The sequence below is a fragment of the Ovis canadensis genome, chromosome 20 (assembly GCF_042477335.2).
Source record: "Ovis canadensis isolate MfBH-ARS-UI-01 breed Bighorn chromosome 20, ARS-UI_OviCan_v2, whole genome shotgun sequence".
NCBI lineage: Eukaryota > Metazoa > Chordata > Mammalia > Artiodactyla > Bovidae > Ovis > Ovis canadensis.
Genome location: NC_091264.1, coordinates 47,323,938 through 47,339,801, shown reverse-complemented (window position 1 = coordinate 47,339,801; position 15,864 = coordinate 47,323,938). Strand labels below are relative to the sequence as shown.

Genomic DNA, 15,864 nt, shown 5'->3' with positions numbered 1-15,864 from the left:
ATGAAAAGTTACGAAGCGGGAAAACAGACTTGTATTAACATTGACAGCTATGGAAGGTAAAAACAAAAGATTTAACAAGACTGGTTAACCGAAGTGTACTATGCCCACAAAGAAAGTTGAGAAATTTGTAAAATGACTAAAAACAATAATAATAATTTTAAAAGCTACAAGTAATTAATATTCGGGCTGCGCGGTGGCTCAGGGGTAAAGAAGCCGCCTACAATGCAGGAGACTGGAGTTCGATTCCTGGGTCGGGAAGATCCCCTGGAGGAGGAAATGGCAACCCACTCCAGTATTCTTGCCTACAAAAAGTCAAGGACAGAGGAGCATGGGGCCCTACAGTTCATGGGGTTGTAAAGATTCAGAGACAATTGAGCAACTAAACAACAAAAACAAGGTTTTCCTGCTCCTTCAGACTGCAATGGCAGCGCCTAGAACAGTACTGGTACCTCCAGGCGCTCAATCAATGGGTTTGTGGCAGGATTAGGCCTTCTAGTACTACCGAAGTGAAGTGAAGTGAAGTGAAAGTGGCTCAGTCTTGTCCGACTCTTTGCCTTTCCATTCTCCAGGGGATCTTCCCAACCCAGGAATCGAACTTAGTTCTCCCGCATTGCTGGCGGATTCTTTACCAACTGAGCCACAGGGAACCACAATTCAGTCAACGTAAATAAGGCAAAATAGGAAAGCTCTTAATACAATAAGGGGGCCGCGGGACAAGGATTTTTAGAAAAATTAAGACGTACTACACATACAATACTTCTTTCGGTGTTTACATCTAGCGGGGGCGGAAAAAAAAAAAAAAGCATTCACTTTGAATGGAAGTTGGGACTGCAGAACATAAGCCGGGATCTAGAACCCATCCGGGCCCAACTACACACCCCGCCCACCACGCAGGCGCAGGAAGGGGCGGAGCCGAAACGGGCAGGGGCGAGGGGCGATTCGTCGGATTCCGATAGCTCCGCCCTACGCCTAGCGTCAGGCGGTTACGTGATCGCCCAGGGCCGGCGGGAAGAGATTCAGTGTTTCCACAGCAGTGCGCGCCCGCACTGCAGCGGCTGCTGGTCCAAACGTGGGTTGGCTGTGAACCCCGCACGAGAAGCGGCGGTCACAACTTCCTGAGTTCGCTACGAGGACTGCACGCTTCAATCCGGTAAGTGTGAGAGGGGTGGCTGGAGGGGGTCCGCAGGGGTTGCTAGATGAGGCCTTTTTGGGCTGCTGCTAGCCAGAAGTCGCATACTCCTCTGTTGACTGCTTGGCCACTGTCGGGGTCGGGGTGAAGAGGCAATTGAACGGTCGCGGCATGGGGGTGGGGGCGGGGGGAGGTGAGACTGGACCCCGTCCCATTAGTTAGGTCAGTTTTGGCGCGCTTTCCCGTCCGCGCTCGCTATTGGCTGGCGGGCGCCGTCCCCAGGCACGCCCATGGGTTGGAGGGCCTCGGCGCGCTGAACCTTCTGTCTCCTCTTTGGCTTCTGGGTCTCTGTCCCGAGGACAAATTGGCGGGGTCTCGGGGCGGTTTCTGTGCAGCTGGTTGGTGTGAGGGCATCAGTGTGAGTGTACCTGGTTAAGAGGAACATGTTCCGTCCTCTTGAACTGGTGGAAATCCATTGTTGCTGTCTAGTCGCTAAGTCACGTCCAACTCCGCGACTGTAGCCTGCCAGGCTCCTCTGTCCATGGGATCTCCCAGGCGAGAATACTGGAGTGCGTTGCCATTTCCTTCTCCAAGGAGATCTTCCCAACCCAGGGATCGAACCCGCGTCTCCTGCATTGACAGACTGTTTCTTTACCACTGAGCCTCCATGATGGTCCGCTAACTAGGCTCATGGGAGAAGATCCCTGAATCCTGGGCCTGCTCATTTAAAGAAAAAATGAACGTGGTGACACTTGGTTTCATCAGTTTATCAATATTTCCTTGGACTCAGTCCTATGCCAGGGTTTTCAATCTAAAATAACTAGATAATAAAAAGTAAGGATGTCGGGGGGAGTGTATCATTACACTCAAGTGAAGAGTTAGTGAAGAGTTCAAGCAAGTGACGAGTTAGGTTTGACCCGTGGCTTTCAGCTCTTTAAACCATGACGTGTACTAAATCACATTTTTTACATCGCAATTTAGGTCGCATTCCTCAGCTAAATTAGAACCTTCAGGAAGCAGTATTTATTCCTCCTATGTCATACACTTTGATGTTTTAAACACCCACTAAGTGATTTTGGAATCCCAGGCTGTGACCGGCAATTTGAACACCACTGTCCTGGCTCAGCCGGACCAGCATGTGATTAACATTAAACAGACTAGAAAATAGGATGCCTCACAGCATTAGACTTTCTTTCCTAAGCTTTTTTGATTGCATTTGTGTGTGCTGGTGCACAGCATAAAATGTATTCACATGGGATGGGTCATAGTCAAAGTTTAGAGTAAAGAAAGGCACAGCTACAGAAATCAGTGAGATCTGTATGAGAGACAGATGAGAGAAGAGAGATGGCTGAGGAGTTCACATTTGGGTTTGGAGTGAGTGGAGCCCAGTGTTCTGGTTAATAAGATTGCAGAGCCCTTTGTCTCCTCCCTCTTCTTTGCATCCATCAGTACCTCAGTTAATGGTGGTTAAACATTCCCTACACATGGAAATGCATAATCTTATTTGATTAGAAACTAAGTATTAAGTTATTGCTTGTTACCAGAGCCAAGTTTGTTATAGCTTAAATCTGCCTTTGAAACAGCAAAGTTAGGATGCTGTTCTTGACCTGATATACCTGAATGTCTGTGTTTAACTTTTCCTACTGACCATTTTTCAGATCTTTGGGAGACCTGCATTTAATCCAGAACACCATCATATTTTGTAAATTTGCTTAGAATACATATTTTCTCATCTGTAACAGAATTTTACCAGTCAGAATTACTTTGTGTGTGTGGGTATGTATAAAGTAGGGATATTAAGAGTCATTAGCTTTAGTCACTTGTCATTGACAGGGCTGTTTGGGTACAGTGAGAAAAGATTCCATCTTTTTTATCGTTATGATTTTTTAATTTTTATTTTTACGATTGTAGTTTGAACAAAAAACTGAATTTCACTTTCTGATGCAGATTATTCTGTTTTTGAATTGCTAGTCTTCTGTTCTTCGTCAGGTGTGTAATGAGTCACAACATGAAGCAGAAACAAGAAGGACTCCAGGAGAATGTAAAGGTATGTGATGCAGTCACTTTCAGCTGTTGTAGAAAGCAGGTAGGTAGATGTTTTTTGACATAATTTTGTCAAATGTAACTTGGCTATAATTTCTATGAACCTTGACTTAACTAAATTTTGAGTCTGAGGGCAAGTAACAATAGAGGACTATTTAAAAATGAATTATGGTTGAATATTAAGTTTTGTGATCCAAGTACATAGGATGTTTTTCCTAGGATGTTTTTCCATTTATTTAGGTCTAAGTATTTCGTTCTTATTAATACTATTGTAGCTGGAATCATTTCCTTAATTAAATTTTTGGTGATGCAATTGACTTTTGTATCTTGATCTTATTTCTTTCAACCTTGCTGAACTTGTTTATTAGTTGTAATAGTTTTTTTTAGTAAATTCTTTTGGGTTTTCTATATACAAGACTTTTTATTCCTTTGTTTTTACTCTTACTACATTTCACGAGATGATTTTATTAAAATCCTTTGTGTGTATATTCAAATTAGATCTTTGATCACAGAGACATTTTGCATTATTACCTTGCCTTCATATCTTCCTTACATTATTTTTCTTGAATAATAGTTTGTACTATAATATGTGAATTTGATTCCATCATCTTCCATAAAGGGTAATAACATCTCCCAATTGTGCTTTGTATGTGTGTGTTTAAACTTTTTATTAGGAAAAATATTAAAAAATAGTAATTTAATCTCAATTTACTTCCCCCATTTTCAGCAATTATCAGTATTTCAGTTCAGTTCAGTTTTCCAGCAGAGTCTAACATTTAAAGAGAAGTTGAATATTTAGTAGCTATAGTACAACTATCTGAGATATAAAAGGACCTGGGTTCTGTTTGGTTCTGCCTCCAAAACTGTGATGTTGGGTGGTGAGTTATTCACCATCTCCACCTCAGTTTACTCATCTGTGAAATGAGCAAGTTGGACTGAAGCTAGTCTGTAAGAGTATATTTTAGGAGTTCGTGGATTCCTTGCCAGTCATACACAAAATGCTATGTGTGTGCTTGTTTTGTTGTTACTGTTTTCTGAGGTGGTTTGCAGAATATAAAATTGTTTTCTAAAAAGATTAAGACTCATTAATATATGAGAACCTTTCTGGCTGTAAAGAGCTTATTCTAATGCAAGATCTGTATGACTAAAATGATAATAGCAATATTACATTTGGGTGGGCTATAAAGCTTACAGTTGTGAAAGTTAAATCTTGGAAATGGTCATTCAGTATTTCAGTCATTTATCTTAGTAGCAAGCGTTTAAATAAATTAACATTTCCTATTATTAACAGGTTTCAAAGTTATATTTTCTTCTGTTTGTCTGGAGACTGTTGACTAATCTAAACTGTATCTGAAATGTTGGTGTAATATTTGTTCTCACAGTAGCCAGCGTTTGTTCTTCAGTTCAATAGTGAGATAATAATCAGCAGTAGAAACTTTACCGTGGGAAAGGTGAGCTCTGGTCCTGTGAAGTGCAGTGTGGCAGCAGTAACTTTCTCACGCTGCTTTGGTGTCATGTTCTTACTAACTTTGTTTGAGTATTCACTATTGTTTGCTATCCCATGGTGGCAGTAGAACTAATGATTTTTTGCAAATTTAGTGGAGAGATCTTTTAGATCAGGAAATATACAGGAAGGTATTTACATATTACAAGGAAGGCAATTTTTTTCCGAAACAATAGCTTGGGCATTTTGGAATTCTAGTATGCCTCAGACACTGACATTTTTGCTGTCTGCTGATGAATGGTCTTGAAGCAAACTGCTTCTACACTCAGGTAAAGGTTGAGAGGGAGAAGCAGGTCTTTACATGTGTAATGTTATTAAAATTATATTCTTCTGGTGAATTCATTATAAATATGTTAGGGGATATTCACAATTTAAAGAAAGCCTGAGAGGAATCCTTTTGATTAGGGGAGAGAAATATTTTGCAATGTAAATAATTGACCCTTTCCTCCAATTTACCCCTTTTGTGGGTTTCTGCCGTAAATGTAATGATATTTGGTACATTTCTAGTTTCTGTGTGGAAGATCCTTTTTTTATAAGACGGAATACAGATATTTCTGGTATTCTGGAATTTCATCATATATGAAGTATTAGAACTTAAAAATGTTGTATTTCTGTTTTAACTAAACAAATGACTATGACTGTAGCAAGAACATATATTGAAATGGGAGAAGAATGACTTATTTGTGTCAAGTTTGAGTAATATGATTTATTTTTAGAATTTCTTCAAACTTTATTAGAATTTTAGGGAAATAATAAATTTGCTAGTTGATCAAACCATATGTAATTTTTATAAAATTTTATACCATATCAAACATTAGTGTCCTTTGGGTTGTTTTGTTTTTTGTAAATTACAGTAAGATTGAGATAGTAGCAGTCCATATAGTAACTTAGTAACCAGATAATTTTTATGTTGACTTTCAGTGTAGTCCTGTTCCAAGAAGAACTCTGAAGATGATTCAGCCTTCTACGGCTGGATCTCTAGTTGGAAGAGAAAATGAGGTGTGTATTGTTGAGCTAGAATGGGGTACAGATGATCCTGCACTTACATTAAAAACATTTCAAAGACTTACTTGGTCAGAAATACCTAAATCATTGAAATTGGGAAATAATTTAGGGATAACAATTATATATTCCCCACAGAAGTGGTTTTTGTTTTAATTTCAGTTTAGGAAGTTGAAAGTTGGTATGAATATCTGTAGTAGAACTGGGATAATAAATTATGAGTCAACCTATAGGCATAATGTTTGATTTCTTTCTCCTTTTTAAGAATAAAATGTTAGATTCAATCATTTACCCCTGTATGTAAATAATGAAATCATGGATGAGGGTTTCTAGACTTGTATGGGTTGAAAATCATGCCTTCCTGTGGTACTGAATTATTTAAGTGATGAAAATGAATTTGGCTAAGCCTTAGACCCAAGTCTAATCTAAAATAATTACTGTAAATAAAATTCCTAAAATATGATGATACATTTTTGTAGAGTTTTGAATCTATAATTTTTTAGAAGAGCCAAAGATATCAAAACAATGAAAGCCTTAGTTTTAATTCAAAAGAGAAAGCTATTCAGCTTTCTTGTTCATTAAACAAAATGACTGATGTACATATTTTCATTATAGTTGGTTAAAGGCTTGTCCAAACAGAAACATTGGAATGACCAGTTAATATCTAAGACTTCCAGCTCTGGAGTTGTTACTGACCAAGAACGTAGTAAAAGTAAAACTCTTGGAGGAGTCAGCCAAGAAGCATTTGATCTTATGATCACAGGTACAAAAAACTATGTATATATGCAGCTTTTATCTTAAAAACTTATATTATAATAAGGGTAAATATTATTTGTTGTTATGAATTCTGCCTACAGCTTTTTAATCTGTTAAAATATTTTGCTTTAATGTTTTTGATAATTTAAAATTTATGGTTGGAAATATATAAAATGTAAATTTGGACAGGTACTATGGTTTGGTAAGATCCATATATAGGTGAAATATTAAAGGAAAGGATAGTGAATAATATGGCAGCTTTGATATGGGACACGTAAGACTTAGAAATAGTCTCTTCAGAAGAAAAGTGTCTAGAGAATGAATTTGTGGAGAGGAGCTTGAAGAAAAGACACCAGGAGAATGCTATAAAGGAACAATAGGAACAATAAGAGGAGTCAGGATGAGTGAGAAGCATGTGCCTGTGATAATTACTGGTTTTAATGGAATGGCAGTAGAATTCAGAAAAGGAAGCTAGTGATGTTGTATAAGTATTATGGAAGGTGATTACTTCTATTCTAATAATGAGTCATTGGATATTATTACTGAGGAAAAAATTTGAGACCTAGAGAAGTTAATGATCTTACCCAAGATTAAAGTGGTATTTGGGCTCATTTTGAGTTGCCTGCATGACAGTGGGGGAAAAAATAAGATAGTGAGTTTTTTAGGCAAAATTAAGAAAGGTTGATTTCATACAAATAAGAAGTTCTAGTAATAATATAAGCAACAGGATTTGTGACATTCATCTGATTTGGCTAAAATTAATGAAGATTGATAGGAAGTAATAACTAAAGTTAAATATGGAAATAAACAACTCAACTGTATGTCATATTGCTATCATAATGAAAGTAAAAGAGGAGAGTGAAAAAGTTGGCCTAAAGCTCAACATTCAGAAAATGAAGATCATGGCATCCGGTCCCATCACTCCATGTGAAATAGATGGAGAAACAGTGGAAACAGTGTCAGACTTTATTTTGGGGGGGGCTCCAGAATCACTGCAGATGGTGATTGCAGCCATGAAATTAAAAGACGCTTACTCCTTGGAAGAAAAGTTAATGACCAACCTAGATAGCATATTCAAAAGCAGAGACATTACTTTGCTGACTAAGGTCTGTCTAGTCTAGGCTGTGGTTTTTCCTGTGGTCATGTATAGATGTGAGAGTTGGACTGTGAAGAAGGCTGAGTGCCAAAGAATTGATGCTTTTGAACTGTGGTGTTGGAGAAGACTCTTGAGAGTCCCTTGGACTGCAAGGAGATCCAAACAGTCCATTCTGAAGGAGATCAGCCCTGGGATTTCTTTGGAAGGACTGATGCTAAAGCTGAAACTCCAGTACTTTGGCCACCTCATGCGAAGAGTTGACTCATTGGAAAAGACTCTGATGCTGGGAGGGATTGGGGGCAGGAGGAGAAGGGGACGACAGAGGATGAGATGGCTGGATGGCATCACTGACTCGATGGACGTGAGTCTGAGTGAACTCCGGGAGTTGGTGATGGACAGGGAGGCCTGGAGTGCTGCGATTCATGAGGTTGCAAAGAGTTGGACATGACTGAGCAACTGAACTGAACCACATAGAAAAAAATTAATCCATGTAACTTGAACACAGAACTCTTGACTATACACCCTCAGTGGGATATACTGTGAGGACTAAAAGAACTACAAAGACATCTTGAATTTAATTTTTGCTGTTAGTGGTATTGCTATAGTAGCAGTTATGGGGGAAATTTGAGTATATTTTAGGATTGAGCAAATGGGTAATATGTTGACATGCTTGGGTTCATGGTATGGTGAAGGGAGATACAATATGTAATGGGGAAGGAAAGGAAGAACTCTGTTGTGGAACTGGAATTGGGAGTGTTGCTATGAACTGATTTTTTTTTTTTTTAAACTACCTCTGCCAGTGAAAGAGCCCAGAAACAATGGCACCTAAATAACAAGAAGCCAAATCACATCCAGTTCTTGGTTTGTAAACAGTATTCTCCGCCAAAGCTCCCTAGAGAAATGGCTGCTTCCAGCACTGGGGCAAGCTCACTATAGAGTGAGTTTGTAATCTCTTGTGTTAGAAAACACAAGAAATCTCTTGTGTTAGAAAATCAACAACTGATACAGAGGTTAAACAGATAAGGAGACTGCTTTACGGAAGGGATCCCCTTGGCTAAGTTAGGGAAAGTTTGAATGATGACAAGAATGGATTATAATACACTGAATTAGAAAAGAGTACATGAATCCCTTCTGGTAATTTTCTTCTGAATTGAGGTAGGGGATGTTCTTTGACTGAATAACACCAACTACTGAATGTAGAAGGAACTACATAAATGGAAAATCACTACTTTTTCATCCACCATAGAAACAATAGATTTAAGAAATATTAGGAGCTAAAACTGGATGAAAGGTTGTTAGGGAACTGGATATTAACACCACAGACTGAAAAATTTACTCCATAGATCATTTACTTGTTATTGAAGGAAAAAAGTGTACAAGGGAGAAATCATCTTAAACAATTGAATATAATATCTAGGATTGTGACAGATTCGTGTGTTCTTCTTCAGTGTTACACTGGGAAGGATACAAGGTATTTACACAGTGTCCTTGCCAACATGTATAGCTTGAACCTAATAATCAAAATGGACAAATCTAAATTTAAGGGCAATGTAAAAATAACTGATCTGGACTTTTCACAAATGTCACTGTTTAAAAAAAATGGGACGACACATAGCAAATGCAGCAAACAACCTTTACCAGTCTACGGGAAAGTTATATGTGTATTGTACTTGTGTTGGAATTGTTTTGAAACATTGAAAATCTTCAAAACGTCGGGAAAAATAAGAGAAACAACTGATTTGGCTTTCTAACTTTAATCTTTTTTACAAATGGTATTACTAAGTACTGAAAGACTGTAAATTTTTTTTTAGTAGACAAAAAGTTACTGGGTTTTTACAGCAGTATATATAAACAGTAATGATTTCCAAAGTTACACTGTAAAACATTCATTTATTTTAGAAAATCCATCCCCTCACTATTGGAAAGAAGTGGCGGAAAAACGGAGGAAGGCTCTCTATGAGGCACTTAAGGAAAATGAGAAAGTATGTACTGTATATAATTTGTGACATTTTTAAACATTCTGGGATCACTTTTCTTCTGTCTAAGATATTTTACTAGAGCAATATAAACCAGATGTAATGTTGGCCTAATAAAAGTTGAATTAGGCAGAACTGTTACACAAAAAGAAGCCTATTGTGTTGAGAGCCAAGGACAGCACCTTTGTTAGGAACTTTACCCTAAATGTGTCTGTCAGTTGTATATTTGGAGGCAGATAATTTGGTTTATCTTTGCAATAAAGATAGTTGCAAATCTGTGAGATACTGAACTATTTTGATTTATGTCGCATAGCTTCATAAAGAGATTGAACAAAAGGACGATGAAATTGCCCGCCTGAAGGAGGAGAATAAGGAACTGGCAGAAGTAGCAGAACATGTTCAGTATATGGCAGAGATGATACAGGTGGGTGTCTTAGCCTTCTCCTGGCTCAGAGCCGTCTGTTTTCCTATCAAGTCCAGGTAGTGTGATCAGAAAGTGTTTGGGCTCTAGGATCAGATCTCCCGGTTTGAGTCCTAGCCCCCTGCCTGGCACCATTAAGTTAGAGTTAAGCAGGTTGTTCATCCTGTCAGGGCTCCGTTTTCCTCATCTATAAAATGGGAGTAATAGTGCCTGCTTTCTAGGCTTCCTATGAGAATAATGAATTATAATAGGGAGAAAATTGAGAGAACTGCCTGTATATAGTGAGAACCCAATAACTGTTAGATGCTATTGTTTATTATGAAACAAAAGAATACCTGTTTTCTTGTAGAAATATAAAAAGGAATTATATCTGAAAAATATAGGGAATTTATTATATTTCACAGGTGTCAAATTTTCAGACAGGCTTTTTAAAAAAATTTTATTGGAGTATGATTGATTTATAGTGTTGTGTTAGTTTCGGGTATACAGCAGAGTGAATCAGTTATACATACATATATATTCACACAGACATACACAGTTTTTAACTATAATGCCAATGAAACATGATGGGCACTTCCAAAACTGGTATTAATAACTGGTGTACTGAATAGCCTTGGTCATCTTATCTGACTTTTTTTAAAGTTTGGAAGTAACTAATGTGTTTATAGGAGAAGGAAATGGCAACCCACTCTAGTGTTCTTGCCTGGAGAATCCCAGGGACAGGGGAGCCTGTTGGGCTGCCGTCTGTGGGGTCACACAGAGTTGAACACAACTGAAGTGACTTAGCAGTTAGCAATGTGTTTATAAGTATTAACCTTATGACTATTAACTTTACCTGTCTTACAAACTAGGTCTTAAATTTATTCATGTCTGCAAAAAATCATCTTGTGGTTAGGAAGTTTTTCAAATCAAAACTTTTCCTGTACTGAATTTCTGCCTTACATTTTAGCACCATGACAGAATAAAGTTTTCGTTTGGAAGCACTGTAGTAGCTCTCTTAACTGCTGCACGAGTATTGGTCCAAAGCAGATGGGAAACCTGGTCCTTTACTGTAGTTTGAGAAGTACTGGTTTGGATTGTATTCTGAAAGCATCTCAGTACTTAAAAATAAGCAAATTTGTAAACACTGACTTTGCAGAAATAGGATCTAATATGGTTAGCACTTCGATATAACACTGCTTGTAAGTGAATTTAGGAGAGACATTATGAAATGAAACCTCATTACAACAGTGAGGGTTCCTTATATCAGCATAGTAATAATTGATTGCAAAGTTTTTAAAAGAAATTATTGGTTTATTCTTTAAAAGAGGCTGAGTCATGAACCTCTGGACAACCTTGATTCACCGTATAGTCAGGAATTTGATCCTGAACAGGCAACTGCTGAGGATACTGAGTGAAGTAGAAGACTCAGAAATTGGTGGTACATGTGCTGAAGAAGTCATCTCTTCCTCTACAGATGTAAAACCGAGTACATGAAATTCAGTAACTGCCGAAGTTTACCTCCACTGTAGTTCTTTGTAGCAGTGCAAATAACTTTATAATGAAAATTTGTTATCAAACTTTCTTGTTTGTATCCTGGAACCCTATTATTGTATTAAAATACAAATACTATGTATTTTTAATCTATGGTGTTTTGTGTAAATAGCATTTTCTCAGTTGTCAGACATGACTTGTGTATATGATAAATAAACTTCAATCTGTTGAGTTCTGTGTGTATCTTGGAAGAATGAAATATAAAGTCTGTGTAGAAAATTTGTCTATTTCTGTGCTTTTTGTTTTGTTTCCTTTCTGTTCTGCTAACTAGCTTGGAAGAAAACAAGGGAAAATGACTTCTCCCCCTTTAGACTGAGATAGCTGAGGTTTTCCCTTTTAAACCTGGTTGCATCTCAAGCTCACTGGAGGGATATTTGATTTCCAGACCCCAAGGCCCGGTAATAGGACCAAGTAGAAGTGTGAACATCTAAAGGTCCCAAAACTCCCCAGGTGAGTCTGATTAGCCACGGGAAGGCTCAGCAGGCTGGTAGGATCCTGCTCTTCTTGGCTGGGTAAAATGCTGGGGGGTGCTGGTGGCCTAGAAAAGCAGAGGGTGGAGCAGATAAAGAAACGCAGGAATAACAGGGTTCTGAAACTTTCTGTTCACACATTTCACATAGTGGTGTAGACAAAGTGTGTATATTGAAGTAAGAGGGTGAAATGAAGGATGTTTTGTAGGAAGAAAAGTACAAAAGGGAAATTGAGAAGTATACAGCATTGGGATTAAGTTCTGTGGATAGCATACAAGCAACTTTGTGTAAACTGACAATAAAGAGCAATATCAAGCTTTTAAGGATTACTTGAGGCATGTTATTCTTCTAGAACTTCAATTTTCTTATCTCTAATATTGAGGTAAAGTCCACCCCCGTGTTTGTGAGGACTAAAAATTTTAAGTAATGGAAACTTATTAACCTATAACAACATTGTCCAGTAAAGTTTTCTGGGATGCTGGAACTGAGTTGTCCAGTGTAATACCCAGGTAGCCTTGAGTACCAAATGTGGCTGTATGAATGAGGAACTAATAGTTTATTTAATTTTAATTTATATTTTAAAGAGCCATGTGAGGTCAGTGGCTGCTGTATTAGTGCAGCTCTGTATATTTTAGATTTGGTGTATTAGCCCAAAGAATTGAGGAAGAATAGATATATTTTACATTGTTTTTTACCACAATAAAAATATTTTTTTAAAAAGAATTAAGGATATTCTTGATTAGAGGGAGAGGGGACTCAGGATTTTAGAATGAGTGGTAAAGAGGAAAGCTAAGTAGAATAGGATGACTTGGCAAATAGAAAATATTTCTGGGAAATGTCAAAAATGGATTGCTAGGATTTGGTAGCAGGGAGCAAAAGAAGAGAGAACTGAGGATGGACTTTCGGACTCAGAGGGAGAGGGAGAGGGAGAGGGTGGGATGATTTGGGAGAATGGCATTCTAACATGTATACTATCATGTAAGAATTGAATCACCAGTCTATGTCTGACGCAGGATACAGCATGCTTGGGGCTGGTGCATGGGGATGACCCAGAGAGATGTTATGGGGAGGGAGGTGGGAGGGGGGTTCATGTTTGGGAATGCATGTAACAAAAATTTTAAAATTTAAAAAATAAAAAAAATTTAATGTCAGAGCTAAAACTTAATCTAGAAGAAAATAGGAAATTTTAGTGATCTCAGATTTGGTAAAGATTTCTCCAAAAGGACACATTACTAATTATACCATAAATTGGATTGCATAAAAATCAAAAATTTCTCTTTAAAAGACAATGCAAAGACAAGCCACAGACTGGGAGAAAATACTTATACCCAACAAAGGATTTCTGTCTATAAAGAACTTAAAACTCATTAAGTAGATAGACCACTTTTTCTTTAAATGGAGGAAAGTTTGGACCCTTGGAGAGCATATGTACAGATGGCAAGCAAGCATGGGGCAAGATGGCGTTGTTAGTCACCAGGGATGTGCCAGTGAAACTGCAGTGAGAAACTCATGTGTGCATCAGAATGGCTCAAGTGTGAAAAAAACTTCACAGTACCGAGAGTTAAGGATATGAAACAGTTGGGACTCTGGGCAGTGCTGGAGACAATATTAAATGCCACAGGTGCTGTTGCACTGTGCAACAGTTCCTTAAAAATCATATACATTCTGTATGATCCGGCCATTATACCCTTAGGTACTCTTACCTGAGAGAAATGAAAGCATAAGTCCTTTATGAAGATTAGCAAATAAAGCCCTTGTGCTCAAATTGCTATCTAGCATTTGCTTCTGAGAGAATCCTTACAAGGGACCACAAAGGGAAACAACCATTTATTACAATTTTGGTAAGCCAGCGTAAAATCACAGTTTAGCATAAAGATGCCTCAAGGCCCAAATCTGAACCTGGTTTTTCATCAGAGACCCAGCATTATTTAACTCTGAATTACAAAAGCATTTGGAAAATGTGATTTCTATGATGCAGTTTCTAAATGGGGCTTCTGATTTCCAACCCTAATTATAAACTGAGGTCTAGTTTGAGAAACTAAGTTACACAATTCACAAAGTCCACAAAGGATGAAAAGGTACAGTGGCTTAGCAGCAGAACACAGCTTTTCCTGTTTTAAGTTTTGAGACAAATTTCCTGAGGGAACCTCATGAATCCACACGATGTGAATAGCGTCCCTAACAACATAATGCGGAGTACATCATGAGAAACGCTGGGCTGGAAGAAACACAAGCTGGAATCAAGATTGTTGGGAGAAATATCAATAACCTCAGATATGCAGATGATACCACCCTTATGGCAGAAAGTGAAGAGGAACTAAAAAGCCTCTTGATGAAAGTGAAAGAGGAGAGTGAAAAAGTTGGCCTAAAGCTCAACATTCAGAAAACGAAGATCATGGCATCTGGTCCCATCACTTCATGGGAAATAGATGGAGAAACAGTGGAAACAGTGTCAGACTATTTTGGGGGGCTCCAAAATCACTGCAGGTGGTGACTGCAGCCATGAAATTAAAAGACGCTTACTCCTTGGAAGAAAAGTTATGACCAACCTAGACAGCATATTCAAAAGCAGAGATATCACTTTGCCGACTAAGGTCCGTCTAGTCAAGTCTATGGTTTTTCCTGTGGTCATGTATGGATGTGAGAGTTGGACTGTGAAGAAGGCTGAGCGCCAAAGAATTGATGCTTTTGAACCGTTGGAGAAGACTCTTGAGAGTCCCTTGGACTGCAAGGAGATCCAACCAGTCCATTCTGAAGGAGATCAGCCCTGGGATTTCTTTGGAAGGAATGATGCTATAGCTGAAACTCCAGTACTTTGGCCACCTCATGCGAAGAGTTGACTCATTGGAAAAGACTCTGATGCTGGGAGGGATTGGGGGCAGGAGGAGAAGGGGACGACAGAGGATGAGATGGCTGGATGGCATCACTGACTCGATGGATGTGAGTCTGAGTGAACTCTGGGAGTTGGTGATGGACAGGGAGGCCTGGCGTACTGCGATTCATGGGGTCGCAGAGTCGGACACGACTGAGCAACTGAACTGAACTGAACTGACTGAACTGAACAACATTCCTGTAATAAATAAAGATCACTGACCTACACTTTCTCCAGGCCCCTCAGTGAAAGGTGAAAGCATGACACGAGGTTTAGTCAAGGCGTGTCTGAAAGATGAAAGTATTCAGTTTAATCTCTTGAGGGCTCCAATTTTAGCTAGAGGCAGATATTAGGGTAGTTAGAGACAAAAAGCTACAAATCCTTTAAGCGCTTTTTCATAAATATTTTTTTGTAGCAAAGCTTTTGATGAGGCTGGACAGTACAGAAGTGCAAGTTTTCTTTTACATATTTTCTAACAAAATACAGACTGTGAAAATCCAAGAGGCGAGCTTTAGGCTGTTCTTTGGGTGTCGTACACATAATACTCCATCTCTTTCCAGAGCTGGACCAATGGAGGTGAGCACTGCTCCCAGGAAGTGAGAGTTCCCCTGAATTCCTGGTGAGCCTGATGTGCTGTAAGATCATATCTGAAAGCCAAACAAGGCCTCAGCCAAGGATGTGGCACCTTGAAGACTGGCACTGAAACGCAAGGATGCGTATGAGTAGGGCGACAGCATCCACTATAGATCAACAGCATCCATCTACATCCACTGTAACATCCGTTGTGGCTGTGAGTTGGGTTTGGGTTTGGCATTCCTGGGTGCCTTAGCTACATGTCGTCAATAACCCTCCCCAAAACACACCACTGCTTCTAACAGTTACATAGCTAAGTGAATTCTCATTTTTAAACAATTTTTATAAGGTTATTTCAACAGGGGCGCTTTTCATAAGTTTGGTTAATTACAGTTATGTTGAAAATGAATATACAGTTTTTCAACCACCTAAAAGAAAATGCTGAAGAATAATGTTATCAGCTCTTGTTATTTATTTCAGTTTTCCAGG

General features: G+C 38.6%; 1 protein-coding gene across 5 annotated transcripts; it reads left to right on the top strand.

Moving 5' to 3' along the window:
* Positions 1–957: 957 nt before the first annotated feature.
* On the top strand, positions 958–11,681 carry GMNN (geminin DNA replication inhibitor). Of its 5 annotated transcripts, none has more exons than XM_069563799.1 (7): positions 958–1,150; positions 3,119–3,176; positions 5,598–5,675; positions 6,294–6,441; positions 9,430–9,512; positions 9,820–9,930; positions 11,235–11,681. In XM_069563799.1, the coding sequence occupies exons 2-7, from the start codon at positions 3,126–3,128 to the stop codon at positions 11,322–11,324; spliced, it is 561 nt and encodes a 186-aa protein (XP_069419900.1). In that variant the 5' UTR covers positions 958–1,150; positions 3,119–3,125; the 3' UTR covers positions 11,325–11,681. The 5 variants fall into 5 exon arrangements, with proteins under 5 accessions (XP_069419900.1, XP_069419899.1, XP_069419895.1 ...); XM_069563798.1 differs by having other exon boundaries at positions 972–1,150; positions 3,101–3,176; XM_069563794.1 differs by having other exon boundaries at positions 972–1,150; positions 3,101–3,215.
* The last annotated feature ends 4,183 nt before the right edge of the window (positions 11,682–15,864 follow it).

Bases quoted from the DNA above. Each gene is read 5' to 3' on its own strand.
- GMNN (XM_069563794.1), top strand. From the start codon at position 3,126: ATGAGTCACAACATGAAGCAGAAACAAGAAGGACTCCAGGAGAATGTA. The intron at 5,676-6,293 runs GTGTGTATTGTT...TTTTCATTATAG, and splicing joins TAGTTGGAAGAGAAAATGAG to TTGGTTAAAGGCTTGTCCAA. The intron at 9,931-11,234 runs GTGGGTGTCTTA...ATTCTTTAAAAG, and splicing joins ATATGGCAGAGATGATACAG to AGGCTGAGTCATGAACCTCT.